General features: G+C 48.4%; 1 protein-coding gene across 4 annotated transcripts in view; it reads left to right on the top strand.

Moving 5' to 3' along the window:
• The window catches only part of NTRK3 (neurotrophic receptor tyrosine kinase 3), a 470,484-nt gene that overhangs the window by 393,811 nt on the left and 56,840 nt on the right, over positions 1-19,833 (top strand). For all 4 annotated transcript variants that reach the window (XM_075557452.1, XM_075557453.1, XM_075557454.1 and 1 more), the window contains 2 exons: positions 5,161-5,333; positions 9,629-9,872. In XM_075557452.1, coding sequence (XP_075413567.1) covers positions 5,161-5,333; positions 9,629-9,872 — 417 coding nt within the window. The remainder of the gene's footprint in view (positions 1-5,160; positions 5,334-9,628; positions 9,873-19,833) is intronic.

Below are 19,833 nucleotides of genomic sequence, written 5' to 3' on the forward strand. Positions count from 1 at the left end.
CAGGACAGTGCCTAGCCTGCTAAGTCCCTTACGTGTAGCTTAGTGGAGGGTGTTTCTGGCCAAGGGAATAAGCAGTAAGTGCAAAGGCCTGGGGGCCAGGAAAAGCTTGGCAGGTTCAAGGGATGGAAAGACCATTGAGAATGAAATGCAATGAACAAGGAGGGAGAGCGTGTGCGAAGAAAGGAAGGAGAGAGAGGAGAGACCAAGACCAGAGATTGAGGATCCTTGATTATATTAAAGAATGTGGATGTAATTCCAAAATCAATGGGAATCCCTAGGCCAATTTTAAGCCAGGGAAGGGACGTGGAGAAGGAGCATCTATCTCTACACTGTATATGGCGGCTGTTCTTCTGTCTCCCTGATAAAGTTGTTTGGGAATCTCTGCTAGGGGAAGAGACAGTGGATATTAAGGGACATGAAGAAAGATGATTTTCAAATTAAAAGGGTTGACTGGTGTGTGTGTGTGTGTGTGTGTGTGTGTGTGTGTGTGTGTGTTGGGGAGGTGTTTGGGAGCTTTGAAGTATGTATATGTCTGCACAAATCAGAATATGATTATGGATATATTAAGGAAATCCGAAATGGACTATCCCCTGCAATATCTCCCAACAACAAAAGGAAAGTTAAGGCCGCAGAGCCCCTAGGCTGGACACGTTGACACTATTAAGTGGCTTTGGAGGAGATAGAAACTAAAGAGAAGGTTGGAAACTCTTTCCTTCTAGAAAGCTCAGGGAAAGGAGAGCAGATCTTGGGAGAACAAAAGAGAGGACAAGGAGGGCAAGCCCCCACTAGCGTCTGTTCTGTGATTACTGCCTACGTGTCTGCCCAGGAGCCTCCTGGCGTCAGGCCCCTTTGGCTAAGCTCATCTCTCTAGGGGCTCTGGCTCTCTGTAGAAGAATTTTCTAGAGATGAGGTTTTGTCCTATGAGACTGACTCGCAACCCATTTCACACAAAAAAGAAAGAAAAAGGAAAAAATGTGTTGGAAGTGGCCTCCACTGAGTGGGGTAAGGCATCGTCTTTGGCCCCATTGTCCTATCATTGATCTAGCGCCTCCTCTCTCTCCAATGGCATCATGTCCCTGGTTAGTGGGGCCACTTGCAACTCTGAAGCCTACTTGCCTGTTCCCCTCTCTGGCAGTTACGTAACATCTTCTGGTGGGGCCCAGGAACTCCGCCCCCCCCTCCCCCCCCCCCCCCCCCGCAAAGGCAGAGAGAGGCTGGAGGAAGGAGGGGAGTGTGAAGACTCAGAGGGAGAGCAGTTGCATTGTGTTGCATGGCCGCACCAGGAGCTCCCAGCTGCTCACTGTGTGGGGAGCCAGCCTGGGGCCCTGGGTGGCACTGCTCAAGGGCGGAGAAGGAACAGCCAATGGCTGCCACTGGCGTCCAGGCTGTGCAGGAGAATGATTTAGAGAGATGGCATAAGGCCATTCGGCTGGCCCCGAATTTGATCTACTTTTCTAACTCATAAATCTAGCGCTCACATAAATCTTTGTATTCTCCCATCCCACCCATGCTGGGTTCTTTTTTTTCCTCTCCCCCATGAACATTAATAAATCACTGGCAGAGATCCCCGAACCACGCCCCAGCCCATGCAACCAGGAGCTGGGCCACCGCGAGCGGCTCTCTCTCACCATGACTCCATTCACAGCGAGAAGGCTCCACACCACACGGGTCTTTGCATGGCCGCCTCTGAGCCCCGCAGCCTCTTCCTTTATTATTAAGTAGCTTTCCAGAACAGGGAGGCCCGGCGGGGTAGAGATGCATAATGACACGAACCCATGGCTGCTCACAGAAGGACTGGAGGGTCTAGCCCACCCACGTGCACCTTGGAAGAAAGTCCTAACACATGACATCTGAAAGGTCACAGTCATTAAAATCCTTAGGGGGTGCCGTTGTACTTTGTCACCCATGTAGTCAACATCGGTACCAGCTAGTCTGGTCCAGCCATCAAGTGGAGCATGCATACAGCCAGGCTGGTCCAAGGCAAGCAGGGACCTGTGCACCTCCACCCTTACCTCTCGCTGCCCTTGGCCTCCACAATTACCTCTGCCTGCCATTGGCCAGGCCCACCTGGCTGCCATTGCTGCAGGGCTTGGCCCTGTTGGGGGCAGCCCACACTCCTCACCCTTGCTGGCCTCTCCCTTGCACATCGTTGCTTTCCTCTGCCCCGCCCCAAGCCCCCACCCCCTTGGAGACCGGCCCACTGGCTAAACCAGCAGTTCTCAACCTGTGGTTTGTGACCCCTTTGGGGGGGGGGTTGAACTGTCCTTTCACAGGGGTCGCCCAATTCATCACAGTAGCAAAATGTCAGTGATGAAGTAGCAACAAAAATAATTTTATGGTTGGGGGGGTCATCAGAACATGAACTGTATGAAAGGGTCGCGGCATGAGGAAGGTTGAGAACCTCAATAGCTGTACTTTCAATGAGTAGCTCAGTGCAAAGCCCACTCCGCCGCTAAACCAGGCTCACCGCCATCAAGTCGATTCTGGTTCATAGAGACCCTACAGGACAGGGCAGAATGCACCTATGGGTTTCCGAGATGGTAACTTTTTGTGGGAATAGAAAGCCTCGTCTTTCTCCAACAGAGCTTCTGGTGATTTTGAACCACTGACCTTGTGGTAAGCAGCCCATTGGATTGCCACTACACCACCAAGGTTCCTTCTGCAAACTGCTGTAGTTGAAGACAGCTGAGTGGCCTTGCTCTCAGACAGGGCTGGGTCTGGGTTTCCAACTCTGAAATGAGGTGAGAGCAGACAATATCTAAAGCTTAGAGCCATTGAAGAGTCCGGCTCTTCTAAGGTATGCTGCTGACTGACGGGGGTCTGAGAAGACCCTTCCATGTCTGCACTCCTGAGAGTGGCTCAGGTGGCAGAGTGGGGAAGCGCTTAGCTGCTCACCCAGAGGCCAGGGGTTTGACCCACCCAGGGAGGCTGCGAGAGGAAAGGGCTGCTGACCAGCGCCCATACCATCACAGCCGAGAAAACCCAACGGGGGCGGTTCTACTCTGTCATATGGACTGTTATGAGTCGGAACCAACTGGGTAGCACCTAACAATGGCCCACATCCTGAAATGCTGAGAACCCGAGCCAGAAAACCAGGGGCCACCAAGCCCCAGTGACCCCCTTGTGCATCTGGAGAAACAGTGTGCTGTGGCAGGTGTCTGGTGGTTGATTTGGGGGAATTAGAACATCAAGTCTTGTGTCCAAGGTGCCTCTGGGAGGACTTGAACATGCAACCATTTGATGAACAGTTCAACATTAGCCATTTGCAGCAGTCCAGGGACTGCAGGCCCTTGTTGCCCTGTGCATTTGGGGTCATGGGGGCTGCAGGGGAAAGAAGTCAGACTTCCTGCCACGGAGGGGGACACCAGTGACAGGGAGGGCCAAGCTGCCTGGATAAGCCGCAAAGGCCAAGTGCCTGGCAGAGGGAAGGCAAAACTGCACCCCACACATCTACAATTCGGCTAGCTGCAAGTGGCAAGCCAACTTCACACCCGCTTCCTCATTTTCTCATATTGTGGCTGTTGAGGGCACTGAACGGTGTCAGGTGCAGCGAGCGGCTGTTTGGCCCCATCCAGCTACCAACCTCGTGGGGAAAGGTGTAGACACACCTGCACCAGCTGCTCCTCCATAGGGCAAAGGACTGTTCCCTCCACAGCTCTGGGATGTGCGAGGAACGGCACTGCCCTCTCCAGGTCCCTCAGGGAGACTTAAAAGGCCTCAGACTACGTGGGTGGTGCTGATGGTCAGCACACTCAGCTGCTAACCCTAAGATTGGAGGGGCATGTCCACTCAGAGACACCCCAGAAGACACACGCTGGGGCCTACGTCTCAAACATCAGCAATTGAAACTTCTTTGAGTTCAATTCTCTTCTGACACACATGGGAGTCACTGTGAGTTGGAATTGGGCCAAAGTTGTTTTGGTTTTTTTTTTTATGGTGCTAATGTATACAGTTAAAACCAACTGGAGAATTGGAGCAGTGGTTTTCTTTTTTTAATAATTTTATTGGGGGCTCATTTAGCTCTTATCACAATCCGTACATCCATCCATTGTATCAAACACCTTTGTTCATATGTTGCCATCATCATTTTCTTTCTACCTGAGCCCTTGGTATCAGCTCCTCATTTCTCTCTCTCTCTCTCTCTCTCTCTCTCTCTCTCTCTCTCTCTCTCTCTCTCTCTCTCTTATCCTCCCTCCCTCATGAACCCTTGATAATTTATAAATTATCATTTTTTTCATGTCTTACACTGACTGATGTCTCCCTTCAACCATGTTTCTGTTGTCTGTCCTCTTGGTAGGGGGTTATATGTAGATAGATCATTGTGATCGGGCCCCCTTTTCTCCCCCCACCTTCCTCTTCCCCTCCTGGTATTGCTACTCTCATGATTGGTCCAGGGGACTTTATCTATCCCGAACTCCCTGTGTTTCCCGCTCTTACCTGTGCCCATGTGCACAGAGCAGTGGCTTTCCAGGGCTGTGATTTAGCAACGAAGTGATCTCTCCCAAGGATTCTTTAGGGCTCCTCAGGAGAAAAACAGAGCCGTCTACCCCTTCCAAAGTCACCCTCTGGGAAACCCACAGGGGCAACTCTATCCTGTGCACAGGGACTGCTGGCAGGGGGACTTTTGAACCACTCGTAATATGCAAAACCCTGCCTCTTTCATTTGCTGCACATACGGGTTTCACAATATTGAAAAGGCCTTTAGCCTTTTTCTTGCAGGAAATATTCACCTGCAAGTTCCCTCTGAGGATATTCATACTGACTCGGGGTCAGATGTGTCCTCTGGAGGCAGTGGCCTGGTGGGTGAGGCACAGGGTCAGTAAGGTTGGTTTCTCTTTCTGGGCGGGAGGGGAGGGAGCTCTCTGTTGTGATTCAGACTCTTCCTTGTAGTTGTGTGCTGTCAGATTCTGACTCACAGGGACCATATAGGGCGGGGTAGAATGGCCCTGTCAGGTTTCCAAGGCTAACCTTCTTATGGGAGAGGCTCTTTCCTCCCTGGGAGCTTAATCACATAAGCATTATGCCCTGGGGCTGCTTCCATCCCCAATTACAATCGTTTCTGTTGGGAACTCAGAGAGTGTGGAATCAGCTCCATCCCCCGGGGGAAAATCCTGGGACCATGCACCCTAGTAGCTAACAGCCCGTGTCCTGCATTTCCAGGCCCTCAAGGACCCCACCCTGGCCGCCCAGAAGGATTTCCAGCGGGAGGCTGAGCTACTCACCAACCTGCAGCACGAGCACATCGTCAAGTTCTACGGGGTGTGTGGCGACGGTGACCCCCTCATCATGGTCTTTGAGTACATGAAGCACGGGGACCTGAATAAGTTCCTCAGGTAAGCACGGTGCTCTCGCTTGACCCGGGAGTCATGCTGGAGACCGAGGATTAGGAAGCCACCTGTCTTCCTGAGGCCCCTCGGTGTCACGATGGTTAAGCATCGAGCTGCAAACGGAAAGGTCAGCAGTGGGAACCCACCAGCAGCCCTGTGGGAGAGCCATAAAGATAACAATTCTGCAGGCTCCTCTGGGCAAGTCTATTGTGTCCCGTCAGGCCCTTGGGTCGTGGAAGGGACTGGTAGCAGTGGGGAGAAACTTTCTTCTTGAGCATTCTCTCCTGAGAAGTATTTGTCCCACACTTTAGGGGATCGGGGCAAAGGTGGAGGAGGATAGGAAAAATGTCTTATAGTCTCTTTCTTAATTTTAAGTGAAGGAGAAGAGAAAGGTCTAGAACGAGGCCAAGGAAGGACTCCGAGAATCAGCTGGATTACAATATATAATTTGAAGATCCCAAGACCATCTGTCCCCCTGATCTTGCAAATAAGACCCTTGGGGTCTTAGCGTCCCCACTTGCAGCCCGCCTGGAAACCCTGTTGCTAGGGACTCTTTGGTGATGGATGGCTCAGAAGGCACAAGGTTGCAAACTCATTATGACGCAATCATGGTTAAAAACAAAACAAAAACAAAGACAGAATTTGCCTGGTTAAATTCCAGAATTGGGCTATCCAGTAAGACCATAAGTAAGGTCACAGTCATAAGTGGACATTGCAGTGTAAATGAATTTAAATGACATAAAATGCAACTGTGAATGGGGCACGGGCCACATTTCAAATACCCAGGAGCCAAATGTGTCTATCCATACAATCTACTGCCATCAAGTAGATTCTGATTCAGAACGATGCTATGTAGTGCTTCCAAGATTGTACATCTTTATGGTAAACGATAGCCTCATCTCTCTCCTATGGATCTGCTAGTGGGTTTGAACCACTGACCCTGCAGGTAGCAGCTCAGCACTTACCAGACAACACTGCTAGGATTGTGGTTGGAAGCTAGTACGTCAGTCAGTGTAGATGTAGAACATTTTGAACTCAGAAAGTTCTAGTGGACAGCACTGTTCATTCTAGAAAGAGTAGCCTCCTTGCAAGAAGGGTTTCCTCACGTTTGGAGGAAGAACCGGAACTGACAAGAGACTGGCAGCTTCTAGATTACAGTTAGATGGTCTAGATGGAATTTCAGGGGCAGAGTTGCCTTCTCTGTGAGACACAGAGCATCTCATCACTAGAGCAGAGTGGTGGCAAGTCTGCTTTTTACATCAGCCACCTCCAAGGATTGCCCCTATGCAGCCGGGAAGGTCACAGGCAGGCGGGAAGGGTCTGTAGACTCCACAAACCACCTGGGGCTTCCAACGTCCCAGGAAGCAGGTCAAACCTTCAGCTCCCAGAGACTTAGCATCTCTGCCACAGTCACCACTGAGGTTCATTTGAATGCCATGGCTGAGGTTCCAGAAGGCTCTCTCGAACTCCTTTACCAAAAATGGAGGATCTTCCAAAAGGAAACTGGGGTTTGAGGGTGGAATCGGTGTGAGGTGATGGAGTAATTGGCTGGAGGAGACTGTGGGACTCTGTTTTTAAGAGCTGGATTGACCAAAAGAGACCTTGGAGGAATTTAAAGGGCTTGTTCTTAGGAGACCTGTTGCCACGCTCAAGTGAGCATTAGGTTCAAATCTACCAGCTGCTGTGAGGGAGAAAGGTGAGACTGCTGGTTCCTGTACAGCTTTTAGAGTTTCGGAAACTCTTGGGAGGGTTGTTATGAGTCAGAATGGGCTAGCAGGCACTGGGCTATGCTGGGTGTTAATGATGGTAAGAGGCTTTAAATGATTTTTCCCCCAAGTGGGGGTGATGGCACCCTCTGATGGGACTATCCAGGTATGATCCAGGAGAACTGCAAACATAGATACTGATACTTTTTTTTTTCTGGATTATGGGCTATAGTACAAAAGTTTTCACTTGCCAGGAGGATGCTGAGTGGTTTGGGGATATCCCCCCTTCTTCAGAAAAAGGCGCAGTAGGCAAAATAAATTTGGGATCCCATGCTCTAAGTCTTCTGATCCTGGGTTTACAAAGAAGGGCATTTCTTTGTGTTCAGTTCTTAGCGTACTACGCACATGGGTTCCAATCCTTGATTTTGCACTTCTTTGTGAAGTCTGGAGCAAGTTATTAAGTCTTGGTTTTTCTCTTAGCAAATAAGCGTGTTATTATTTGCTCCACACCATGACCACCAGGGGCATGAACTGGTTCTCTGTGCAACAGCCCCGTGCGTGCCAGTGCTCCAGAGGACTCTCCCGGTTTCCCACTTATGGTGGGGTGCGCTCGGACCACTTTCTGTCATTCATGTCGGTGGAACGCATTTAAGTTTTTCTTCCCCTACAGGCTTCTGCCGGACTCAGGTCCCCATTGTCATAGACGCGTTTTGCTAGGTGCTCAGAACGCAGTGGTTGCGATGACCATCTTGGCGATCAGTGTTCTCTGAGAACTTCTAGGAGATTCCCTTCCCCCTCTGCTTCCTCCTGGGGTCAGAGCGACATGCCCATGGCCCCGCGCCCTCTCTTTGGTTAAGCCGCCATAGCAACTCTGCAGAGGGTTTCTGAGAGTGTAAACTTTTAAAGGTCTCCCTCCAAGCAGCTGATGGGTTTGAACTGCCAACCTTGAGGCTAGCAGCCCAATGCCTAACCACCAGAGTTACTTCAGGTACCACTGACAAGCATCTCTCTGCCTCACTGTCATGGCCCCTGTAAGGGCTGAGCAAGAAAAGATGCATAGAAAGGAAATAAAACGTGGGAAGCCAGAGTAGAACAGGGGCGGGACAGGTTAAAATCACACGAAAAGGAAAAGCAGGCAAAAAGAACGGGGTGGGGGTGGGGTGTTTGTGTTGGTGCAGAGAGCCTGTCACCTGGTCCTGACCGCTCTCCCTTCTCCACAATGGGCACCTCTGGAGAAGGCATGGGGGGGCCTAGGAAGGGCACCCACTGGGCTAGCCCTCAATGACAGGCACCTATGGCTACTGCGACTTGCCAAGGACTGCCTTCCTGAAGACATCATGGTGGGGGCTGGGGAGGGGCGCTGTCTCTCTCAGTCAGCCCCAGCAACCCTCACAGGGCTATTTTGTAGAACACAGCCTGGACTTGGGCCTTCACAGCTGACCAGAGTCCTGAGAAATGCCTGCCTGTACTCCGTCTTCCAGGGCTGTGTCTGTCAAGGGTGGACTTCTGCCAAAGCCCCTGGTGGCTGCACTGTCCAGACAGGGCCACCTGAGCTTTCCTGGGAAGTGGCCTGCAGACTGGTTTCACACCACAGCCTCCATGACCCCAGGCTGGCCCTGCCTCTTCTCATAACTCCATGCGTGTGGGTTTTATGGGCTGGCGGGAGGATCCTTGCCTGTAAACAGGAGGGGGCTTATCGATTGACCCTGTTCTTGTCGCTGTAGCAGCATCCCCTCTGAGGAGGGAGGAGGGCAAACTCCACAGGGTGTAATAAAGCAAACATGTTCGTATTTAATGAAGGGGTTCCGTGGAGACTGGAGAAGCCCTAAAGCGGGCCGAGGACCTGCTGTCCACAAAGGCCCCCTTGCCCACAACCTCATAAATAAAGGCCCCGGATGTGGTCCGGGCTCCTTGGACTTTCTGACCCATCTGGCAGACAAAGGTGCTGGGATACGACCTGTAGGACTTGATCTGAAGTGGAGCTGCGCTGTCACTGCCAGACTTCTGCCTCAGGTCAGAGGGTCTCTATCCTGGGCCCGGTAGCTCTTTCCCACAGCCCACTGTCCCTTCGCTAGTTCTGCCTCTTGACTCCCCTTGCTGCCACGTCGCGCTGCCTGTCACTGAGGCATGATGATCTGGTCACATTGCGGCCTGGTTTCCTTATTTCAAAATCAGGGTGAGAGAGAGTCAAATGGCTGAATATCTTTGAAACACTTCCGAGATGGTGCTCGGTCCCTCAGGTCAGTGTAAGAGTTAACTTTTGTTACCATTTTGGTAATTATTCTATAAAAGATGTCTAGAACTTGGGAAACCCCTGGGTCAGGGCTCCAACACGAAAATGAGGACTACTAGTTTACCCCATCACCTATGGGGGCCAGCTGTGGTGACCCTGCTGGGACGCAGGTTGTAGCCTTTCACCTGCATCCCTACATTCACCTTACAGTTTTGAGCAGATAGAAATAAACTATAAAATAGCTGCAGCGTGAGCTTTGATTGACATTTGTGAGGGAGTCCAGAGAACAGGGAGCCAGGAAGGCTTTCCCCCTTGATCTGCTGAATTTCTCTCTGCTCCCTCCTTCTCTCACCCCCACACAGGGCCCACGGGCCGGATGCTGTGATCCTCGTGGACGGGCAGCCCCGCCAGGCCAAGGGTGAGCTGGGGCTCTCCCAGATGCTGCACATTGCCAGCCAGATCGCCTCGGGCATGGCGTACCTGGCTTCCCAGCACTTCGTGCACCGGGACCTGGCCACCAGGAACTGCCTGGTAGGAGCCAACCTGCTGGTGAAGATCGGAGACTTTGGCATGTCCAGGGATGTCTACAGCACCGATTACTACAGGGTAAGGTGGCTCTGTGGGTGGCTAGCGCTTGCTCACGTGTCTTTGTCATTGTCCACTAACCCATCCCTCTGGTGCACACACAAACACACTCAGGTCCAGACGTGCCCTCGACAACTCTCCGTGTCATGCTGGTATCTTGACTTACCTGTGTATGCTCACCAGGACCCTGGCCCTCTCTCCTCAGGGGCATTTAGCTGGAACATAATGTGTCCTTTCTGCAATGACATGGGCATGCATGGTGTGTCCTTTGCACCAGCATCCATCTGTCACACACACATGTGTGTATGCACCTAAACACACACAGGATCCAGCCCAATTTGGTACTCTGGTGTAACTCCCTCCATCCCGTTCAGTCCCTGATCCAGCCTCCCCCACAGCACATTGCATTTTCTGAACTGATCAGACGCCTAAAGGATGATTCTGTCTCTAGGTTTACATCACAATGACAAACCAGAACCCCAGAGTAAAATAGCAACAACGATTTAATTCATTGCTGAGCAGACTGGTCCAAATAGCTTAGGAAGGATGTAATAGCTTCAAAGGAAGCATGTTATCTGTTACCAGTTTTGGAAAGGGCTGCCGGTTGGGCCTCAAAAAAAAAATGTTCCTGGTTTTAAAGGGAGATCTCCTGGGCAGCTTGACTTGCACACCGTTGGTATCTACTCTATATGAGCAGTGGTCTTGCTTTGTCTTCATGGTGATCATAGCATCCTTCTGCATCTCCTTCCCATGTACCATTTGAGTGGTTCTTGCAGGGCAAGAACAAGTGGCCCAGAATGTTCCCCATGCCGGCCAGGGGAGCCAGAGTGCAACCTGAGGCACAAGGATGGGATACTACCTTTTACAAATAAATTTGAGATATCTCAAAGTCAACATGGACAGTTTATGTGAGAACAATGAGTAGAAGAAGAAGTTGGGTCAGAGGTGGAAGGAGACTGTGAGGCCATGCATGGGCGATTGAGGGGCATGGCAGCCACCCGTGTCATGTTCTCCGTAGGTCATGAGTGATATATGCAGGTCAGAGAGTCCACATTGGACTGTCTACTCGCCGTTGGCTTCAACTTGGTAAACCAGAAGACTGGAAGTTTGACATTCAGTTCCCCAAATCATTTCTCTCTCTCTGTGGTCCTGATTGTTTTGCTTAAAAGAGATTGCCCAGACATTGACAGTAATCACTTAGCCCAGAGACGTAGTGGGAAGAGTGAACTACAATCAATGCCATGAAGCAAAATGTGTCTGAAGTGTTGAGTGGGAAATGAACATCCTCTGTACACCTTCATTGAAACCACAATAAATGCTCCCTCAAAGAGTGAAAAATCGTAAGCTCCCATACCTGGAGATGTGATCCCACCTGGAAATGGGAATTTGCTACAATAACGTGACCATCTCAGTTTTAGGAAGTGGCCTAAATCAACGAGCTCTGCGATACAGAAAGAACGGATCAGGCACAGAGAAAAAGCCCAAATCAAAGGAAAGCTATGCATGACGTTCCTTGGAACCAAGGAAAATGCTTACAGAGACAAGGACCTTCTACCGGAGCTAACAGAAGAAAAGAAAAAAAGCAAAACAAAAACAATAGCCCCTAGAACTGACACCCTCAACTCTGATTTTTCGCTTCCCAAACGGTAAGAAATTAAACTCTGGTGGTTGAAGTTCCAAAATAAAATTAATCCCTCAAGATCCTTCACCTTGACTTGTGTTAGTCTGGATAGACTAGAGAAACAGATCCATGGACACACACATATGTAGATAAGACAGAGGTTTATATACAAGAGCAATATAACATGGAGAAACATCCCAGCCCAGTCCAGCTCAAGTCCATAAGTCCGACATTAACCCATATGTCCCATAGCAATCCATAACGTCCTCTTCAGACTCACGAAACACATGCAATGATGCCAAATGCAGGACAGTCACAGGCCAGCGGGTAGAAAATCTTTGGATCCAGTGACGTTGTGAGCATCTCAGCGCTGGCAGGGGTCTCTCTGTGGCTCTTCCAGCATCAGAAGTCTTGTCAGCTGCAGTGTCTCTCAGGGAGTGGCAGAGAGAGTCTCTCCTGCCTCCAAGAAGGAAGTACCAGATTTCCCAGAATTCTCAGGAGAAGGTCATACCCACACAGGAGTCTCATTGGCTATCTCCAGATTGACAGCCTGGACTCCACCCCTACCCTCTTAATCTTTAAATTGACACCAGATTCGGTGACTGCCACATTGACCATACCTAGAGAAACAAAAAGAATGCTTGGATAGTGTCCTTTGTGACCAGCGTGCCCCAACCCGAGGATGGCAGCCTGTGTGCCATCAAGAGGGAGATAGACCTTTCGGCCAAGTGGAGCTGACAGGGGGGGAAGCAGCATCTGCGGGCAAGTGGGCAGCTCCTCTAGCCCCTTGCTGTGCTCAGCAGCCTTATGTCTGGGGGAGAGAGTAAGCAGCCGCAGGAATGGCTGATGGATGGGTAGGGCAAGTCGGCTAGGAAGGATCAAAGTGGAATCTTCCCCTGGCATTTAGACCAACGTCTTCAGTCCCTTCCGGGAGAAGCACTGATGAAGAGGTTGGTAAGGGTCCATCGGTCATAGATTTCTTGAGTCTGGCTGGTGCCAACACCATTTAATTGCCTGTGTACTCTGTGTAATAGGGTTTGCTAGCCTGTCAAGATGAGCATAGATTTATGTTGGTATTGATGAAAGCAAGGAGTGGCTCTTCTTTTCCTCCCTGGGAGGCAGATATTTTGATGATGCCAAGCTAGACTCTTTGGGATTTACCATAGTCTTGGGAAATTATGTTTTACCAGAATGTGTATAAACAGCCTTCAAACTTGCTTCAGCACATGTACTTCATTCTTTCTAAGACTTGATTTTTAACAAGGGCAGGAAGAGCACAGTCAGTGTCCCAAATGGTCCGCCTTTGCCCTTCTGTACCATCGGTCCTTCTTTAACAATAGACACCTGTTGCTCTGGATGCCTGGGAGAGCTGCCAAGCGTCAGGATGCCCTCAGCCCAGTCCACTTCCTTTCTGTGGGTTCGAGGGCAGACTCAACTTTAAGAAGGCAGAGTAGGTCAGAAAAATGTCTATAATCTATGAGTTCAAAGTCAAATGGTAGCTGAGGCCAATGGACTTGAAAATATATGCCCTTTTTGCAAAGGTAATATGAAGCAAAGGAGGATGTTGGAGTAAAAAATAAATACATGATTAAAAAAAGAGGAAGTCTATTCCCGTGACGGTGGATAGGGGCTGCATTCCCTTTGTTCAGAGGGCAACTTGCATCTCATGTGAAAGTTCACTCACAAGTTCCAAGAGTCGAACAGCCACGCCTCCTTCTAGAGAAAAGGGGTGGGGGAAGAAAAAGTAGATTTGTGTAAGATCACACTACTGTCTTGTTATCCATGCTGGGAGAAACTGTGGAGATGAAGGGATTCCTGGGATTGGGGCTTAAACTTACCTCTGTTACTTCCTGACACCATCACATAGTGGTCATGTGACCTCAGTGCTCTTTCCTTCACTTCTGTTGAAGTTTCTCATTTTTATATCTGTTCTATTTTCGTATTTAAAAACAAGAACAGTAGTAGTATTCACTCAACCGGTTTTTTGGTGTCACCTGTGTTCATTTTCACAAAGGGCCCAGAACACATTCATTCCTCAGTAAACAATGGTCTGTTTATTTTATAGTCGCTTTAACACCCAAGATAAGAAAGTCCCACTGGTAACCTTATTTTCAGATCCAATTTCTGAATCGCCTAGCAGGACCTTCTGGCCACTGTGATAGAAAGGCTAGCATTATGCAGCTGGCCCCACACCTGTAGGTAAATGGGCTCGTGTTCGGAGTTGCCATTACACCCGCTGCAATTTATCCGCTATAATTTATGTAACAAAAATAGCCCTAATGGCACTATGGGGTAACCCTTGGGCTGTTAGCCACAAGGTCAGTGTTTCAAACCCACCCGCCATCCTGCGGGGGCTAGGGGGAAACATAAGGTTCTCTGCATCTAGGTCACTGTCAGTTAGACCCCATTCCGGAGCAGTGGGTAGATCTGCATAACAGAGTGAACCATTGCCCGTCAGGCACCATCTCCAGGATCTCTGATAGGCTTGAGCCCGATGTGATTACGGTGTCAACTCGCATCATGGAGTGTTCTGTTTCCACTGACCCTCTACTCCACCGAATAGGATGGCCTTGTCTAGTGACTGGAGTTTCCTGCTGAACGGGACAAAGTCCATAAGACCGAAGTCCATCCTCCTTGCCTGCACGAAGCATTCCACTGTTGTTCCTTACAGCCCATGGCACTCTTCTCCCCCTGGTTTCAGGTTAGAGGGCATTCCTTTGTCGTCAGTCCTTGCCTGCTTCTCTGGTCAGTGTTTATGTGATCTGGATCATGAATCTTAGCGCTCAGTCCCGATCTGGGGGATTTATATAAGAGTTTTGATATTCAGTAGATCAAGGTCCTGGGGGGAGGCAGTGAGTGATTTATCAGGCAGCGAGAGCAGTGTGAAGGATTTTGCTGTACACGGACACCTGGGAGCAGGTCTGCATGTCTCTACTACCGTCTGTTACTAAAATCTGTTGGGCTTCGAAGTTTTTTGGCTTCTCATGCCTAATACATCTAAATGCATATAATTAGAGTCCTTCTGTGTGTGTGTGTGTGTGTGTGTGTATGTGTGTGTCTTCCTGCCCAGCATGTACTTCAAAGCGTACACATGAAGACAAGGGGAATGATAGCAATAAACTCGGTGTGTTCTTTCTTTTTCGCTTTTAATTTCTTCAAACAAAGAGGTGCCATCTGGCTCATGCACAGTCACATGCAAACAATCGACAAAGGTGAATTGCTTGATTTCCTGTTACACATTTACAGAGAGAAAACAAACCTTCACGCACCTAGCAGCAAGGACAAGTTGTTTCCCTCTATTCTTAGTTGTTGTCTAAAAACAAAATCCCCTTTTTCTGAGCGGGTCACCGTCACGCTGCTCGTTGGATTACCTTTCACCCAGCGTGGAAAAAGGGGAGGCTTTGTCATTCTAGTACATGTTTCTCTAACCATCCAAGAACATTAAGAGTTTGAAGGTCAACCCCAGAATGAAAGAGATTTCACAGAGTCCGGAGATGGTGGAGCTGGGATTCCAGAATTAAGATGCTGTCATGCTTTCAGTGGGGAGGCAGGACGTGCTGTTCTGAGATTAAGGAGATGTGAGAGAGAAGGGATTAGCACTCTGGTCCCACTGGTCCAGAGGACACCTTGCTATGCTCTATGCATACCACAGAGCCCGGCTCACAGACTCCCAAAAAGAGTAGGAATGAATGAATGAAGTCAGTATGGAAATTCAAAGTCAGGCAGGACATAAATCTGGCCAGACCAGGAGGCACCTGCACAGACAATCAGATGTCCAGAGGCATGAGGGAGCATTTAGACATCTGCTCTGTGAAACCCAGAGTCAGGGGACAGCAGCCGCACGTCTTTTCTAGGCTAGCAGACACACTGTCCGAGGAGAATATCAATAGGAGGCATGGTGGCTTGATTCAAGAATGAATCACTTAAGGTCAGAAGTGGGATCCCTTTGGGAATGAACCCATCAATGTTGGGAAATAAATGGGGAGAGAAGATAGGTCAAAATCCAAGATGGCACATGTCTGGGGCACATAAGGCAGATCTTGAAACTGGCAGCCAGGCCTCAGTGCTCCTGGGAAGGATGCCAACAGTAGCTTTTAGGATGGAAGAATCATCGAGGAAAATTTAACTTGGCTGGTGGAATCCTGACTTCCATGAAAGTCATGGACACAAAGTCCATGAAGTATGAAGTATGAATCTCAGAGGGGTCTAGGAGCCATTTTCTATTTGGTGAAGAAATCTAGGTGGCACAAAGGTTAAAAGGGCCCACCTACTAAGAAATGTTGGTCATTCGAACCCACCACCACCCATCCAGCAGTCCCAAGTCAGAAATCCGGAAGTAGTTAAAAATGAAATGGGACACATAAAGATCGATCGTATGTACAGGCATTAGTGCCCCGAAATGGACTATATTGAATTAGAAAATCCTATGTTTCACTCTGTCTGGAATGATACAATCAAGAGGAATGACATTGCATTCAATGTCAAATGTGTCATTTCAAGATCTATCTTGGAATACAATGGTCTCTGGAATAGGATTATATCTATCCATCTTGAAGGAAATCCAATCGATATAACTATTATTCAAATTTATACACCAACCACGAAGGCCAGTGATGAAGAAACTGGAGAATTCTCCCAATGTCTTCAGTTGGAAATTGATCAAACATGCACTCAAGATACACTGATGATTATTGGAGATTGGAATGCAGAAGTGGGAAACCGAGAAAGGAAGGATAGTTGGAACATGTGGTCATGGTGATAGAAACGAAGCTGGAGATTGCAGGCTAGAATTTTGCAACACCAACATCTTATTCAGATTAAATATAATTTTTCAACAACACCCAAGGCAACTGGACACATGGACTTTACGAAATGGAATACACAGATATCACATTGACTACATCTGTGGAAAGAGACTGTGGAGAAGCTCAAGATCAGCAGCTAAAACCTAGCCAGGAGCCCACTGTGACATAGACCATCAATAATTCATATGTAAGTTCAGGTTGAAGTTGGAGAAAATTGAAACAGTTGACATGAATTCAAATATGACTTTGAATGTATCCCACCCAAATTTTGAGAACTTCTGAAGAAAAAAATGTGATGTATTAAAAACTAATGGCAGATGACCTGGCGAGATGTGGGAAGACATCGATGTCATCTTTCATGAAGAAAGCAAAAGGTCGTTAAAATGACAAGAAAGAAAAGATCATCATGGATGACAGAAGAGACTCTGAAACTCGTTTTTGATCACAGAATGGCTGAATCAAATGGAAGATATGATGAACTCAAAGAGCTGAATAGAGAATATCAAAAGGCAGCTCCAGAAGACCAAGTATAATTATAATGAAATGTGCAAAGACCGGGAGTTAGGAAAACAAAAAGGAAGAACAAATCCAGCATATTTTAAATGGAAAGAACTAAAGAGAAATGTAAGCCTTGAGTTGAGACACTGCAAGATTCTCTGGGGAAATATTGAATATGCAAGAAGCATCAGAGGAAGATGCAGAGAACATATGGAGTGCTTTATCCAAAAGAACTAGTTGACGCTCAACCATTTTCTGACGTAGCATGTCAATAAGAACCAGTGGTCCTGAAGGAAGAAGTCCATTCTACACTGAAAGCATTAGCCAAAAACAAGCCTCCAGGAACTGATGGAATACCAATTGAAACGGCTCGACAAGCTGATGAGGTACTAGAAGCACTCACTCATCTACGCCAGGAAAATTGAAAGATGGCTACTTGGCCAACTCCCTGAAAGAGATCCATATTTGTGCCCATTCTAATGAAGGTGATCCAGCAGAATGGTCAAATTATAGACAATATCACTGATATCACATGCAAGTAAAATTTCGCTGATGATCATCCAACAACGGTTGCAGCAGTACATTGATAAAGAGCTGCCAGAGGTTCGGGCTGGATTCGAAAGAGGATGTTTAGCAAGGGATACCATTGTTGATGCCACATGGATCTTGGCTGAAAGAAGAGAATGCTAGAAACACAATAAAACATGAGTTTTATTGACTATGCCAGGACATTCGTCTGTGTGGATCATAACAAACTGAAAAGTCTTGAGAAGAATGGGAATTCCAAAACACTCCGTTGTGTTCACGTGGGACCCGTGCATGGATCAAGAGGCAGTTGTGCAAACAGAGTAGGGGGATACTAATGGTTTAAAATCAGGGAAGGTGTGCATCAGGGCTGAGTCCTCTCCCCATATTTATCCAATCCGTCTGTGGAGCAAATCATCAGAGAAGCTGGATTATATGAAGAAGCATGCGGCATCAGGATTGGAGGAAGGCTTAAAATCAACAATATGCAGATGATACCAGCTTCCTTACTGAAAAAGAAAGCATCTTGCTGATGAAGATACAGGACTACAGTTGTCAGTGTGGACTCCAACTCAATGCAACGAAGACCCACATCCTCACGACTGGACCAGATCTAAGGAGACCAAAGTCCGTACAACTGGAGGGGTAACATCATCCTAAAACAGAGAAAGGCTAAGGTTGTCAAGGATTTAATCTTGGTTGGACCCACAGTCAATGCTCATGCAAGCACTAGTGGAGACTTCAAACAATGCATTACAGTGGGTACATCTGCTTCACAGGACTTCTTTAAAGTGTTGAAAAGTCAGGATGTTGCTTTGAGGACAAGGTGCACCTGACCCAAGCCTGACCTGCCCCAAGTTGGATGCTTTAATATGGAAAACAGAAAGAATTAATGCATTGGAATTGGGAGGCTAGAAAAGAATATTGAAAGTACCATGGACTGCCCAAAGGGCAAACCAATCTGTCCTGGAAGAAGTACAGCCAGAATGCTCCTGAGAGGGAAGGATGGGAGAGGCCGACTTTGGACAAGTTATCAAGTGAGGCCAGTCCCTGGAGAAGGATAGCATGCTCAGTAAAGTGGCGAAGCGATGGAGAAAGGTTCTCAAGAGTTGGTTTGAAATAGAGCCTGCAACAATGAACTTGAACATCAGAGAAGTGCGGATGGTGCAGGACCAGATGTTGTGTGGTCCTGTTGAACACAGGGTTGCTGTGTGTTGAAACTGACTTGATGGTCCCCAACAGCAGCAGCAGGTTTCTGAAAGTAAGCAAGTTATCTAACTTTGTTGTGCCCCAAATAGTCAAATGGGGCCAGTAACGTCTATCTCGTGCGTTTGCTGCAAGAGTGAAGAGTTATAAAGATATGACTCTTAGGACAATAAATGCTCAATAAATATTTATTATCATCACTATTATGAGGTCTAAACACAAATATCTTCCCCAACCCCAAAGTGAACATCCTTAACAAGGTTTCCATGAGTTCACCGGTTACGGTTATCCCGTGGCAACCGTTAGATGTGACATTATAGGATGGTTCCCTTACAAACAGAAGCTCATGTCTAAGTGACATCATTGTTTGAGTCAGTGAGCAGAGGTGGGTCTCTCGGCTGAGGTTTCGTGTGGTTTTGTGGGTCATTCCAGTCATACATCCCACTGGAAGGGGAGCCCACGCATGAAGGGATGCATGTGGGGCGAATGGGCCTGGCTGCACAAGGTGCTCGCCACATCCCTTTCTTACAAGAGCCAGTCACGTGCCTCAGCTTCCCATAAGGGCGGCCGAGACACGATGGGTAGCTGTGCCCTGACGGAGAAGAGCAGACTGTGAACCACAGTGGGTCGACTGCAAAGGTAGCAGGAAACTTCTTGGTCTTCGGAAATCACAGCCCACGGCCTCTCCTGCCACATCTGGCGATTTATCAGGAAGTATAATGTAAAACCTTTTTGCTTCTGTTGACCGTTCTGATACTAAGCATGGAGATGGCCTTTTAAAATTTTCTGCTTGCAAATTCCTCGGTGTGACATGATACATTTCGCCAAGAAATGGAGGAGCTGGTCAGCCGCCTCTCAGGGCTTTGCTTTTTCTACGCGGGGAAGGCCAATCCACAGGTAGCAAGTAAACAGATCCTAGGAGCTGGGCGAGGAGAAGGGGGGATGCTCCAAGTTCAAGGGAGTCTAAGTTATGACTGGGTCATTCTCTGATTGGTAAGAAAATAGTGATGCCTCGGGAGGAAAACGAGAAGGGATGTAAAGTAGATCAGCGTTGTTTCCAAATACGTAGCTGTGAAGGGATGGTTCTAGAAATGCCCCCCAAAGTTTGACTAGAGCAGCTTATGCTTGTCTGGAACAAACTTGGGTCCTGGATTTAAAACTCAGCTTCTCAGGTACAAGAGGGTCTAAGGATGGGGCTTAGGAATTCTACCAATCCCCTGGCATTGTGTGAGCCCTGTTTGTTTGGCTTTTTGGCTTTTGAAGGGCACTGATGTCCCACGATGTGCTGAGAGTCCCAGGACAAGACAGGAGCCTAGAGATGGTGGCA

The sequence above is a fragment of the Tenrec ecaudatus genome, chromosome 9 (assembly GCF_050624435.1).
Source record: "Tenrec ecaudatus isolate mTenEca1 chromosome 9, mTenEca1.hap1, whole genome shotgun sequence".
In the NCBI taxonomy this organism is placed as follows: domain Eukaryota; kingdom Metazoa; phylum Chordata; class Mammalia; order Afrosoricida; family Tenrecidae; genus Tenrec; species Tenrec ecaudatus.